Source organism: Hemicordylus capensis, chromosome 1 (genome assembly GCF_027244095.1).
Source record: "Hemicordylus capensis ecotype Gifberg chromosome 1, rHemCap1.1.pri, whole genome shotgun sequence".
NCBI lineage: Eukaryota > Metazoa > Chordata > Lepidosauria > Squamata > Cordylidae > Hemicordylus > Hemicordylus capensis.
The window spans coordinates 429,576,249-429,590,855 of record NC_069657.1 but is presented as its reverse complement, the minus strand read 5'-3'; the positions used below and the strand labels follow the sequence as shown (position 1 = coordinate 429,590,855).

Below are 14,607 nucleotides of genomic sequence, written 5' to 3'. Positions count from 1 at the left end.
AGTTCCTGCCTCACACACAATCACTCCCCCACTCCTCCTATCTAGTTGTTTGCTCACAAACAACCAAAAATCGGGAATGCACACACTGGGTGGGACACTTGTCCTACACAGTTTCTAGTCATGAGAACAAGCCTACAGACTAGCAACAGCTCTGCAGAGTTCCAGACAGGTATTTTCCAGCCCTACCTGGGAGGTACCAAAGAAGATTTGTGGGAAGTGGGAAGGGTTGCAAAAGCAGATGCTTTCCCACTGAACTGCAGAGTCCTCCCCGCAACATTTCTAAAGGTGTAGTGTCTCCTTTCCAGGTTGGAACGGCTTGTCTGGAAACTGAACCCAGCATCTCCCCCACCCAAAGCACAGATCATACCCTAGACCAAAAAGTCAGTTCAATGCAAGGATGATTCAGTAAGCACATTTGTGCATGGCTGAAAATTCAGTATGTGCTAAATATATGGGATCTGAAAGATCCCAACACATAACTGACTACAAACACATTCACATTCAATCAGTGCTGTATTGAAGTTGGTGGAGGCCCATGTGCAAATTTTTTTGGCGGGCAGCTGCTGCCATTGCAGCCCACTGCCGCAGCCACCCCACACCTGAGCTGCCACAGCCGGCTTGCTACCACTTACGGCGTGGCGTTGGACTGCAATGACATTTTACCACACTGTAGATGCAGGACAGCAGCAAGCTAATGGTGGAGGCCAGTGGCCAGTGGGTAGACGAGTGAGGGGATGGAGGTGGTAGGAGCCTGTGGCAGAGGTGACAGGCAGGTGGGTGGGGGGCTTCCCCTGCAGGGCCCAGAGGCCTGTGTTCATGAGACATGGCCACAGTCTTATAGACCCACCCTTGCATGCAGTTACATGTTAATGTGGCTATATCAATGAATTACATTAGTACAAACAAACCAAAATGAAAGACTGTCTGGGAGTCTGTTGAGATGTTCATAGCCTTGTCCTTTGAAGGAACTGAATGATAAAGATGGCAAGTGACATTAAGCCACTGAAAAATCAAGGCCCAGGGTCTTCTCTGAATTAGATAAAAGCAGCATTACTTTGTAGCTATTGTTATTATACAAAGATAGCTTGAAAGTTATTTTTGTTTATTATAGCAATTGCTGGAAGATGTCGCATCTGCCAAAGCCCTACGGGTTAACCACTGCTCAAAGAAAAAAGATGGTTCACCTCCCCAATTCCCCCAAAATGTGACTAACCAAAGTCAAGAGATATAATAGCATCGCCTGGTGTTGGTGCCAATTGGGCAAGCTCTTCTGGTTCTTCTTTCAGTTTGGTGAACAAGAAATCACTCTTCTCCGCCACTGGGACTCCATTGTCAAAGACTGGATTCATTGCCATCATGTGAGGCTTAAACAGCGATTCCGTCTGATCCATGGAGAACACAATATCGTTGTCCTCAATTTCACTAACAAGATAATTAGGTGGTTTAGATATTTTGTATTCTGAAGGACAATATACACAAACAATTAGTTAAAGGGGAAATTTAATTCCACAGAATCGACATCTGATCTTGGATTCTTAGCTTAAGACAACATGCACACAACATGGAACAAATGATAATTACCCTGCATCTAATTCCATTCTTGCAAGCTTCTTTACTGGATAACAGAGCATAGTAGTAAAACCAGGCTAAGAACCATATTGAACTACTGATTTGTCCATGACTATTCTAAATAGAGTAAGAATTCTCTATTTCCACCACTGTATTTTATTAGGTACTGAATAACCACACAGACCAGCAGGAGACATTTTCACCTTGCAGGGAACAATAGGTGGTAGGTGTATTTTCCTTCCACACTTCAAACCAGCTCTGACAAGTTTTTACATGTCGACTCCCCTTTTCCCACATATAAAGATTCACTTTGCCCTACTTGACCTTTGGTATTTGCTCTAGGTCAGGGTTTTTTAACTGGGTGTCCACAGACCTACTGGGTGTCCACAGGGTAAGTCCAGGTGGTCAGAGGAAAATCTGTGCTGCACTGAATTTAATTTACTTCCTGGGGACCCAGAATAAAAGTCCATAAAATAACTATCCTGAGTACTTATTTCTTTAATTCATTCATTCATTCATTCATTCATTCATTTGATTTTTATACTGCCCTTCCAAAGTGGCTCAGGGCGGTTTATAATGAAAACAAAAACCATTAAAACCAATAACAGTTAAAACAGAAATATAAATATAAACATCAATTAACAATTTAAACATCATTAAAAACAATTAAACAATCCCAACAATTAAAACCCTGAAAACCAGGTTACAACATTAAAACAATTTAAAACTAATTAAAACCCTGGAAGGCCAGGCCAAACAGATAGATTTTAAGGGCTCTCCTGAAGGTCAACAAAGAATTAAGATTGCAGATTTCTGCTGGGAGTGCATTCCACAGCCCAGGAGCAGCTACAGAGAAGGCCCGCCTCTGAGTCGCCACCAAATGAACCAGAGGTTACTGGAGACAGACCTCCTCAGATGACCTTAATGTGTGGTGGGGATCATATAGAAGAAAGCACTCTCTAAGATAACTCGGACCCAAGTCGTTCAGGGCTTTAAAGGTAATAACCATCACTTTGTATTTTGCTCGGAAAAATATCGGCAGCCAGTGTAACTGTTTCAAAACAGGAAAAATATAGTCTCTCCAAGTTGCCCAGAGACCAATCTGGCTGCCACATTCTGAACTAACTGAAGTTTCCGGACTATGTACAAAGGCAGCCCCACGTAGAGTGCATTGCAATAGTCAAGCCGAGAGGTTACCCGCTGATGCACCACTGTTTTGAGGTCATCCTCTTCAAGGAATGGGCGTAGCTGTCGAATCAGCTGAAGCTGATAGAAAGCACTCCTGGCCATGGTCTCCACCTGAGATACCAGGGTGAGGCCTGGGTCCAGGAGTACTCCCAAGCTGTGCACCTGCTCCTTCTGGGGGAGTGTAAGCCCATCCATCACAGGAAGATCTAACACACCCCTCAGATTCTGAGCCCCCACAATGAGCACCTCTGTCTTGCTTGGATTCAGCTTCAATTTGTTATCCCTCATCCAGCCCATTACTATCTGTAGGCAGGCATTTAGAGAATGAGTGCCATTTCCTGAAGATAAAAAGGAGAAGTAGATTTGGGTGTCATCAGCATACTGATAACATCCAACACCAAACCTCCTGATGACCTCACCCAGCGGTTTCATGTAAATATTAAAAAGCATTGGTGACAGAATGGAGGGACTCCATATAGCAGCTCCCATTTTGAGGAGCAACTGTGACCAAGCTCCACCATCTGGAATCTACCCGAGAGATAGGAGCGGAACCACTGCAAAGCAGTGCCTCCTATCCCCAACTCCCCCAGGCGATCCAGAAGGATACCTTGGTTGAAGGTATCAAATGCCGCTGAGAGATCCAGAAGAACCTTCAGGGTCACACCCCCTCTGTCAATTCCCCAGTAAAGGTCACCCATCAGGCCGACCAAGGCTGTCTCAACCCTATAGCCAGCTCTAAAGCCAGTTTGAAATGGGTCTAGATAATCTAGAAAATGGGTCTAGATATTACTAGATCCTTAGAAAAACATATTAGATAAATGGTGTAGGGGTCCATAGGTAATATTTGAGGATACGGAGTGTCTGCAGCTACAAAAAGGTTAAGAACCCCTGCTCTAGGTCCTCCAAGTGTGAGGCAGGCTTCCCAAGGAGGCATAAGTAATAACTAGAAAAGTCCCACGTTTATCTCTGTCCTTAATTTGTGCCTATGTGCTGTGTATAGCAGCCCTTGAATGCCATGTGCGTAACTTTATGCTCAACTATGGCAACTGACAACTTTAGGAGCCACTTGATCATATTTGTGAAGAATGGACTTCCACAGGATTCTATAAGACATCCATTCCTACAGGACCTCAAAGTACGTTTCAAGTCAATAGGGTCTCTTTTCCTTTGGCTTGCATGCTTGCAGACTCTGAGATCATGAACCAGCTCGGGGATGTCTGTGTGGAGTCTGAGTTTAATTATACCCAGAGAAAGCGGAAGTAAATATTTGCTTACTTAACAGAGCCTACTATGAAACAGTTTGAGGAACCCATATTCTAGCCCTTCAAACGGAAGGTGGATGAAACAGAAACCTGGAATTGCCCAAATCTGCTGGATTATCTTTCTGTTCAGGCAGTTCTCACTCATCTTCCTAGAGGAAGCGGAAGTAAAAATCTGCTTACTTAACAAAGCCTGCTATGATACAGTTTGAGGAGAAGGAAGGAGGATGAATGAAACAGAAAGCTGGAGTTGCACAATACAGTTGGATTATCTTTAGGTTTTTCACTCAAGAAGCACTCTTTGGGATCCCAGCTGACTTACCTCAGGACATAGTTGACGCAGATAATGCACTGAGGCTGCAGGTTGCGTGTATTGTAGATGACCGTGCCTTGGGTCTCCAACCACACATATCCACCGTGCTTGGCAAGCATGCGGTATTGTCCAGTGACCACTTGTCCTTTGGCACACACTGTGGGGCGGTGGGGGACACACACACACAGACACACACACACACAGAGAAGCAATTTTATAAAAAACTGAGGTAAGACACAGCATGCATTAAAAAAAATAAAGACCGATACTAATTGCATTTCTCACTAGTTCCAACAACAACAAAATAATAAAGAGCAGATAAAGAACTTAAATTATTTTTTCCCCATTTCCCATTTAAAAATAAAGGGCTAACAGATTTTTTGTGTCATAAGCTTTTGCACCACAATGATTCTGTTAATCTTTAAGATGCCACAAGACTTTTTGTTGTGTTTGCTGCAGCTGATATGGCTATCGTCCTAACATTTCCTCCCATACAGAGACAGAGTTCTGTGAATGCTGCAATTCTGACTCTCTGAAAATTCAAGAAAAAATACAGAAGGAAATATTGGATGCAGAAATCTGCTTCCTGAATATCTCTGCTTTGTTAAGTCCAAAAGGTGGCCCACAAATATAATGAGCAAACGTGGGATGTTGATGCTCCATTGTGGGGGACGATGTGCCTCCTCAGCTATGAGAGCCCTTCTCCAAAACTTAACATCCCATTAAAAAGATTGCCAAGGTGTGGCTTGACTTAAACCCCAACCTACAATGCCTTTAGGGTACACTTGGACCCAGCTAATATCAGTCTCGTACAGATCCTGCACAGGAAAGATCTTTCTTTTGAAACAATGGAAGTGTGAGGACTGTAAGATAACTCCCTCAGGGGATGGAGCCGCTCTGGGAAGAGCAGAAGGTTTCAAGTTCCCTCCCTGGCTTCTCCAAGATAGGGCTGAGAGAGATTCCTGCCTGCAACCTTGGAGAAGCCACTGCCGGTCTGTGAAGACAATACTGAGCTAGATAGACCAATGGTCTGACTCAGTATATAGCAGCTTCCTATGAGCTGTAAAACAGCAATAGAACTAAGTGGGCTTCATGGATGAAGAAATAATCTTGGTGATCCCTATGTATATCTGTAACCTGTAAAGTGGTTGTACAATGTATTTTATCCTCTCATTCTCTCTCTTGCTCTCTCTCTCTCTGTCACTGAAGTGTTGTATTAAAAATCATCCTGCTCTTAATTTATTTCAGAAGATTAACTTTTCATTATCAAATTACTTGTGCCAGAGAGAAAAAAATCAAAGGGTTTTGCCTGAAGTTCATGTTAGCAAATGGGTTCTGTTGTGTCTGTGAAACATTATTATATTGCCTTCCTAATAACCAACTTGTCAATAAAGTGTCATAATCAGAGGTGCCTGTCGCATTACCAAAAAGCTTTTTACTGCTTTCATCCTTAAAAAAAGAAAGAAAGAATCCCAACAAATTACATTATCTTCTCTTACAACAAAAAGAGTGACTGCAGTGCACTCTTTTTTTGAGTCATGCTGGACGTGGGGGTTGGGACATGGTATCTAGCAGTAATGGCTTTCTGTGTGTGGATTGGCTGCACTGTGAGTATTAAGGATGTGCCCACTGGTTCGAACTGGAACCGGGGTTCAAGGCTGGGGTGGTATCTGGCACCCACGGGTGCCTAGCACCCACCCCACTTTTGTGCCCCTAGGTGCTCCACAATAGGGGATAATGGGCTGGTTTGGGTCCCATTATACCCTAAGATAAAAATAATTAAAATATTTTAAATATTCATAAAAAATCATAGGGGTGTCTGATTGCTACGGGGTTTGGGTGGTTGTTGGCACCCATGGGTGCTCCAAGGGAATAGGGAATAATGGGCTGGTTCGAGTCCTATTATACCCTATGAGAAAAAATAAATGCAAATTTCAAAAAATCATAAAAAATCATACAAGTGTCTGATTGCTTTGGGTGGCAGGTACCCATGGGTGCCAGCTACCACCCGACCCACTTTTGGAGGTTCAAACTGGTTCGAATTCAAACTGAACCGGGGGGGGGGGGTTCGAGCTAAACCAAAACCGAACCACCCCCTCCTGGTTCGAACCCGGTTCGAATTCGAATTCGAACTGGGCAAACTGGTTTTGTGCACATCCCTAGTGAGTATAGCATGCTTCTGAATGGGGAGAAAGCCCTGGGAACACGAGCCCTGCTGGATCAAGCTAAAGAGCAAGCCTTCGGTTCCCAGGGCTTTATTCCCATTCAGTGGCATGCAGCACCCACAATACAGTCAGTCCAAACACAGAATCCACAGAGGCTTCTGGGACATCTGCAAACAGGGCTCAAAGCGAATCGCCCTCTTTCCTTGCTGCCTCCCAGCAACCAGCTTGTGCACCTGGCCCAGCGCTTCCTGGTTACCATAAACCAGGAAATGGAGGGTAGAACTGGTCCATGTGAGAGGAGAGCTTGTACAAGCTGCAGCATGATCCTGATGGGAAAAAAATCATGCTTTGGTTGCGATGTCTGAACTGAGGCTTTGACTATATTAATATGTTTGAATGATACAGCTATTCCTAACCACTTTAGGTTTAAGTCTATTACTTCAATTCCATGTTCACTTTATTTTTAGCCCTCTTTCCAGTAGGCTTATGAGATCACCCGGCTTTCTGTCTGTGTGTCCGTGTGTCTCCCCCATCAACTTTGCAACGCCTGGACCAATATGAACCAAATTGGGTACAGTTGCAGTGAGTGACACATAGGGACACCTCAATGGCGTAGTTTGTGAAGATGTCATCCACCCCAATCCAAGATGGCAGACATGTGAACTTTTGAGGGGCAAATGGGCTAACTTGTGAACCGCCTAACCAACTTGAACCAAATTTGCTATGGCTGTAGGGACACAGGGATGCCCAAATGGCGTGGTGTGTGATGATGTCATCCACTCCAATTCAAAATGGCAGCCGTGTGAACATCTGAGGCACAAGTGGGCTAATTTGTGGACTGTCTAACCAGTTTAAACCAAATTAGGTACAGTTGCAGTGAGTGACACACAGGGACACCTCAATGGCATAGTTTATGATGATGTCATCCACACTGATTCAAGATGGCAGACGTGTAAACTTTGGAGGCGTAAGTGGGCTAACTTGTGAACCGCTTAATCGATCTGAACCAAAATTGCTGCAGCTGTAAGGACACATAGGGACACCTCAACGGCGTAGTTTGTGATGATGTCATCCACCCCAATCTGAGATGGTGGTTGCGTGAATGTTGGAGGTGCTAATTTGTTGACTGTCTAACCCATTTGAACCAAAATGGGTACAGTTGCAGTGAGTGACACAGAGGGACATCTCAATGGCAAAGTTTGTGATGATGTTATCCACACCAATTCAAGACGGCGGATGCGTAAACTTTGGAGGCGTAAGTGGGCTAACGTGTAAACTGCTTAACCAATATGAACCAAATTCGCTACAGCTGTAGGAACACATAGGGACACTACAATGGCATAGATTGTGATGTTCTTACTAGAACAACCTGTTTTCCTTGAATGAAACTGTAGGTAACTTTTTAACTAGCTATGTTTGTATCCTAGCTTTTCTTTGAGAGGGTTGGGCAGTATACAAAGTATATCTACCCCTCATTTTATCCTCACAACATCCCTGTGGGGTAGGTTAGACTGAGGGTTCACCCACAGCCACGGAGCTTCATAACTGAGTAGGGATTTGAACCAGGATCTCCTTGTCCTAGTCTGACACTTTAATCACTGTACCACACTTGCTCTTGCCTATTAACCATGGCTTGATTGACATTTGGCAGGGCCCATGAAATTTCCTCATGAGCTGTAGGTAACCAGCTGGCCACCCGTAGTCCTATATACTCTGGGCTGGTTTTTTTTAAGTGCCCCTAAAAACAACTCTACTGTGGCTTTCCTCCCTCTCCACTCATCTTTTTAAAACGCCAATATTTTAAATAACTTAAAAACTACAATGTAACATAGTGGTTAAAGAATAAAGTTTGTCAAAGACTTTCAATTGCCCCATTCAAATGAATGGTAAGATTCAGTGGGAACAGGAACAGATCCAAACTAGGAATCATTATAGAATATTAATTATGGAATATTGTTAATTGCTTAATATAATTCTACAGCACAACATCAGTGTACATTATGAAATAAGACAAAGACTTCATCTTTCTCTTTCTCTCTCCTTCTCACTCCATAAGTTGCAAGGAGTTATGCATGCCAATTCTGCCAAATTAAATCCTATTCTTGCATTTGATGACTACCAATTAAGTCTCTAAATCTCTATAGCATTTTTGTATTTGAAGCCAAGAACGCAGACAATGCTGGAGCTTATTTCTGCACAGTGTCATTAGTCCATCGCAAGAGAATGATGCAGTAGTGCAAAACTGCAGTATGCTGTAACTTGGCAGGGGGACCCGAGACTGGAGGGTTTTCTATGCCAAGGTTTAGAGATTTAGTTACAGAACCGGAGAGCGCAAGTCAGGGCTCACAAATGGTTCCCTTGCATTAAGCCACTCTAGAGGGTGACAAGATGTAGTCATGAAGTGATGACAATCTATTTTTAGAGACCATGCAGCTCGTTACAGAGACAAACAATAGAAAAGGAACTTGCAAGGTAGACAGGCGGAGGGGAGAAGCAGGAATAAAAATAGATCATTATTTGTTTTTATATTATCCTCTCCTGCTTTATTTGAATTTGGGAGACTCGTCAGTGAAGTTTCTTTAATAGTGGGCCAATGGTCCAACTCAGTAGAAGAGAGACTGAATTGGTCCATTGGCTTCATATGTTCAACTTAGACTGAAAGTGTGCTTAAGCCCATTGAAATAAGTGGATTTGAGTGTTCGAAATTCTGATTTGGATTGTGACAAATATGGTTAAATCCTTTTTTTTAAAAAGTTGCGAGTGTTGAAGCCTGACTGGAAATCTTACCCTTTAATCCTAGATGTGTTTGAGCTGTTGAAGGGCACAGCAATGAAAGAAAGGTACACTGTAAGGTTTTCTAGATGACAGTAATAGATGCTATAAAGCAAGCTTGCAAATAAATATAAGCCGAGAACTTACAGAGAATCCAGACCTTCCTGCAGTCTTGACTTTTGTTCCAGGATCAGATAGAGAGGTCACATGGGAAGAAGGCCCCTAGGGTCATTTCCATTAGGCCCCCTGCTGGCTAGCTGTTGCTTTCCATGATTAACTTAAATCACCAGGAGGTTTTTCCACACATGGCTTTATGCCTCAGGGTATCTGAAGAGCGAATCTGCTTCGCAGCAGATTCACAAGTTGTTTACTTCGGGGGATTAAAATGACAATCCACATAGCTGTTGGCTGCTCCCGCCACTCCCTGGCAGATCTTTTCCCTGTGCGTTCACACCTCCCTGTTCCGGGTTTCCCCTCCAACCAATCACAAATCACAGCACAGAGGAAGAGGGGAGGGGGGTCTTTAAAAAAAAAAAGTTTGACAGCTAAGAGCGCAAGACCAGCATAATGAGTTGAAAAACAGCTGGATCAAACAGCAAGATGCTCAACCCTCGCCTTTGTGAGTTACTGCCTTCAGGACATAATGTTTACCCCACCCCGCACACAAACCTCTAATGGACTCTATTTGTCCCGGTTTTTAACACTTAAAAACATTTTTAAAAAACCTTTAAGGCCGCCGCCGAGCAGCGGCAGTGGAGCAGGATGGCAGGCAGCAAGAGTAGCTCTCCCGCCTCCCAAATGATGAAGGGAAGCTGCTCTGGGGCAGGTCCAGGACCAGGGTGGCTGGGGTGCGCTGGCGAGTGGCATGACAGGGCAGCGGCAGAGGGACTGACTCCCAGGAGTCTCTAGAGAGCACTCCCTGCCATGGCTGCAGACCACTGACTGCCCGGGAGGGAGGAGCTGGGAGGGAGAGAGGGTGAAGAGCTCCCTTTCCCGGCCCTGCCTGCCTCCAAATGAGGCAGACGGGCCGATTTCAGGCTCCTGTGCAGGTGTGTGCATTCGCAGAAGCCTCAGATTGGCCCGTCTGCCTCATTTGGAGGCAGGCAGGGCCATGGATGGGAACTCTTCACCTGCCCTCCCTCCCGGACAGTCAGTGGCCGGCAGCTGCAGGGGTGAGTGCTCTAGAGACTCCTATGAGTCAGTCCACCACTGCCCTGTCGCCCCACTCGCCAGCGTGCCACCCTCCCCAGCCCCCCTGGCCTTGCCCTAGAGCAGCTTCCCTTCATGGTTTGGGAGGTGGGAGAGCTGCTCTCACTGCCATCCTGCTCCACTGCTCAAGGGCGGCTTTAAAAGTAAAACAAAAAACCACCCCAGGTGACCATGCCCCCGTTCCCCTCCCAGTCCCTGTCCCAATTTCTCCCAACACAGTGTTGTGTTGGCAACCCCACCCCTAGTGCCTGCAATTGCAAATCACTTAGAGCAGACCATATCCCAAATAGCTGTCAAACCCCACTACTTTGAGTCTTGAAAAACACAGATTTACTGGCATGACCAACTCAACATAACAGAGAAAATTGTGGGGCATAACAGAAGCCACAGGTTATTTTTCAAAAGCCTCTGGAACTAGAGGATTTTTTTTTAAAATGGACATACTTCAGGCTAAGCCAGAATTCCCAACCTCCATTTGGGGAAATTCAAAGTCCTGTCTGTCCTGGTCTCCAATAGCCCAAAGGGATGTCGGGGTAAATCCAGCTAATATGTGGAATGGCACACTCCAATCAGGAGTGGATCTACAATAAAGGCCCTGTGTAAACAGACTCCAGGAAGTTTGAAAAGGGATGGATGAATCACAGGTTACTCATGAAAACAAGAGATGGCCAGCAGGGGGCATACTGTAGATCGCGCCAGGAGCCATCTGCTCATACGACCTCCCCATCTGATCCTGGAAGAAAAGACAGTGGTAATCTGTGGGAGGGTCTGGATTCCCTGTAAACTCTGGCTATTATTTATTTGCAAACTCTGTTTATAGCACCTTTTACTGCCACCTAGAAATCTTCTGTCAAAACTGGACATAATTACAGAGGTGAGATCTTGTATGGGAACAAGTTCTATGGCTGAGCTGCAGAGAAAATCCTCTCAAGACATGTGTCTATATCAGAAAGCCATATCCTTCCTTGGGGAAAGACCATCGCTCAGTGGAAGAGCATCCTGCTTTGCATGCAGAAAGTCTCAGGTTTAATTCCTTTCATCTCCAGGCAGGGCTGGCAATACCCATCTAAAGCCCTGGAAAGTTGCTACGAGACAGTGATCGCTATTTTTCAAGTGGGGGCCACTTTGGCAAAAAGTCTTCAGTGTCAGAATCATTTCCCACTGTGCTGACCTTTGCACAGTACTGTGCTTTTCTCAGTGCTGGGAGGGCCTTTTAAAAGAGACCAATCCCTCTTTTAAAAGCTCTAGGAGGAAAGCCCTGGGAAGGGCTACACTTCTCAGCATTAAGTGACCATCCCAAGATGGTGCACAGGCTCAAGAGGACTCTGTTCGTTTCCCTTAAAGGAATCCCATCAGCGCTGGGTCAAGTGCAGCAGGGTGGGAAGGGTCACCTTCACATGGTGCCAGCAGGACTGTGCAGAGTATTTACCTTTGGCCAAAGTTACACACAGGCCCAATAAACAATTAGTCAGAGGGCCGCACTTACTGTGGATGGAGGCTGCCACTGGCCCTCAGGTCTTACAATGAAGAACACTGTTGTAGGCAAGTACTGAGCTCAATGGACCAATGGTATAAGGCAGCTTCTTACATAATCTATGACAGGGTTTCTTAACCTTGGGCCCCCAGATGTTGTTGGACTACAACTCCCATCATCCTCAGCCACAAAGGTCATGTCTGGGGATGATGGGAGCTGTAGTCCAACAACATCTGGGGGCCCCAAGGTTAAGAAACCCTGATCTATGACAATATGTATATGACAGGACCTTGAAAGCAACCCTGGAGGCTTCATATCATCACTGACGTGTTCCCTCTAACAGGGATTCCCAGATGTTGTTGATTGTAACTTCCAGAATCCCCAACTACAAAGGCTTTTGCTTGAGGATTATGGGAGTTGTAGTCAACAACATCTAGGAATCCCTGTTAGAGGGAACACCGCTTCACTGTGAGGAAGATGAGTGTACTAGTGTTGCAACAGGTTTCCATGTATCTTTCACAGGGCTGCAGTGCTCAGTTGATCCAAGGAACTGACTAAAAACATTTTAATTAACAAAAAACATTGATTTGAAAAATTTATCCAGTTAATTGGTCAGCATTCTCAATCTTTAAAATTAATTTTGTTATGCTTGTGAAAACTGCACATGGCAAGCACCATCTTTAAAGAAGCCTCTCTCACACGTAGGAGGGAATGTCATTCCTAATGCATCGTCTAAAAACAAATGAAGTACGCGTCTTTCTTCAGAACTATGGCTTTACTAATGCAAATATAAGCAGAATTATACTATATATTGGCGAGCGCCCCCAGCCCTCTGATGAGCAGAACATCCAGCACTGCACAGATCGACTCCCCAGAGATCTCATTTTCACTGCCATTTTTAAGAAAGTAAGAAACAGCAGGAATCCTTCCGAGCAGTAAGAGAGAGCTCCCACTGTTTCTTGCCATCTCCATATCCCAGTGCAAATGACAGAAGACCTGCTCATCTCCTAAAACAGGGGTGGGGAACCTTGGCCCTCCAGCTGTTGTTGAACGACAACTCCCATCATCCCCAGCCACAATTACTGTGGCAGCGGATGGTGGGAGCTGTAGTTCAAAAACAGCTGGCGGGCCAAGGTTCCACACCCCTGTCCTAAAAGGATCTGAGGGAAGAAAGGGGACTGGTGGCGGCCACAAATAAGGGCTGGCTAGTGAGCTCAGGTTAACAGGATTAACTGGCTATGTTTCTTTAACTGGGTGGCAACTCTGATCTTTAGGGATGGATCTAACTCTCAAGATGGAGAGAGGATTATGGGAGTTGTAGGCAAACATCTGTAGGAGGGCTGAAGTTGAGCAGCCCTGACTATGTAAACTGCTTTGGGAACTTTTTGGTGAAAAGCGGTATATACAGTAAATATTCCTCATATTCATCATATGTGGAGGCCATCTGAAGTGGCAAGCCACTGATGAGCAGTAGGCTGCAGATGGGCTCCTCCCATGAATTCCTCAGTGCCATGATTCCTATTACTACGAGTATTTATATACTGCTTTTCAACTTAAGTGTCCAAAGTGTCTTACAAATACACATACATACATATGATGGTTCCCTGTCCCAGAAAAGGTCTCACAACCCCCCAAAAGCTGCCTTTGACCAAGTCAGATCCTTGGGCTCTCCAAGGTTTCAGGCCTTTCCTAGCCCTACCTGGAGATGCCAGGGTTTGAACCTGGGACCTTCTGCATGTGAAGCAGTTGCCCTACAGCCCTGTCCCCCCGTGGAATTATTTATATTGACTACTGGATAAATTCCCAACTCTTGCGTCTACTGAATACATGTAGAGCAACTTACAGTTCTGATGACTTTTGGTCATGTTCTCGGAGTCCAATGCGTGGTAGAATTCATATGCAGAACGGCCCAGCAGCTCGTCGGGATGGTATCCAACTAATTCAGTTATCCTTAATGGAAAAACATATTTTCATTGAATACTGGTTTTCAGCCTGTTTTCTTTTTCATTTAATAGCATGTCTACCTAAATTAAGGGGGGGGGCTGTTTGTCCCTACAAAAGGCAGGCAGACCTCAGGCATGTGGGACCTACTTTGCCAGTCTTGGAGGAAAGGAGGTAAAGCATCCATTTAAGAAATCTTGTGTCCAATAAGATGCTGCGAAGTTTTATTTCTCTCTCTCTCTTTTTTCTCTTACTTTTTCTCTTCTAATTTATATATAATCATTATCTAAAAGGAAGATGTTGAAGTGGGTCTATAGTGAACAAACAAAGCTCCCATGTAGACCTAGGGAAGACAGAATCTGCCCTTGTGGTTATAGCGAGACTAAACCATCCAACATGTATTGCTCCGTTGCCTGTTTTACAGGGAGTCAAGATGCTCCCTGATATCTCCTTGTCTGGCACCCTTTCCAGGATGCTCAGATTTTTGTCTTTCTTATCTTCTGGCAGATCAATCTCCATCTATTACATATAAGGTGGCAGTTTTGCTCTAATGTTATGTGGTTACATCAGTTTTTTATTTCATGTGTATGTTCTTCCTGAATTTTTAGTTTTATATTTATATTTTATTGTTAGCAATTGCTAGTAAGTCTTTGATTGGTACTGTATGTGATTGATGTTCTATTATTTTCTAGCAATTGTTAACCTCTTGTAAGATTC

The 14,607-nt window shown here is 44.6% G+C and overlaps 1 protein-coding gene across 4 annotated transcripts in view; it reads right to left on the bottom strand.

The window, feature by feature from the left end:
• The window catches only part of EPAS1 (endothelial PAS domain protein 1), a 177,249-nt gene that overhangs the window by 17,884 nt on the left and 144,758 nt on the right, over window positions 1–14,607 (bottom strand). For all 4 annotated transcript variants that reach the window (XM_053312156.1, XM_053312148.1, XM_053312171.1 and 1 more), the window contains 3 exons: window positions 13,793–13,899; window positions 4,339–4,486; window positions 1,214–1,422 (listed from right to left, as the gene is read on the bottom strand). In XM_053312156.1, coding sequence (XP_053168131.1) covers window positions 1,214–1,422; window positions 4,339–4,486; window positions 13,793–13,899 — 464 coding nt within the window. The remainder of the gene's footprint in view (window positions 1–1,213; window positions 1,423–4,338; window positions 4,487–13,792; window positions 13,900–14,607) is intronic.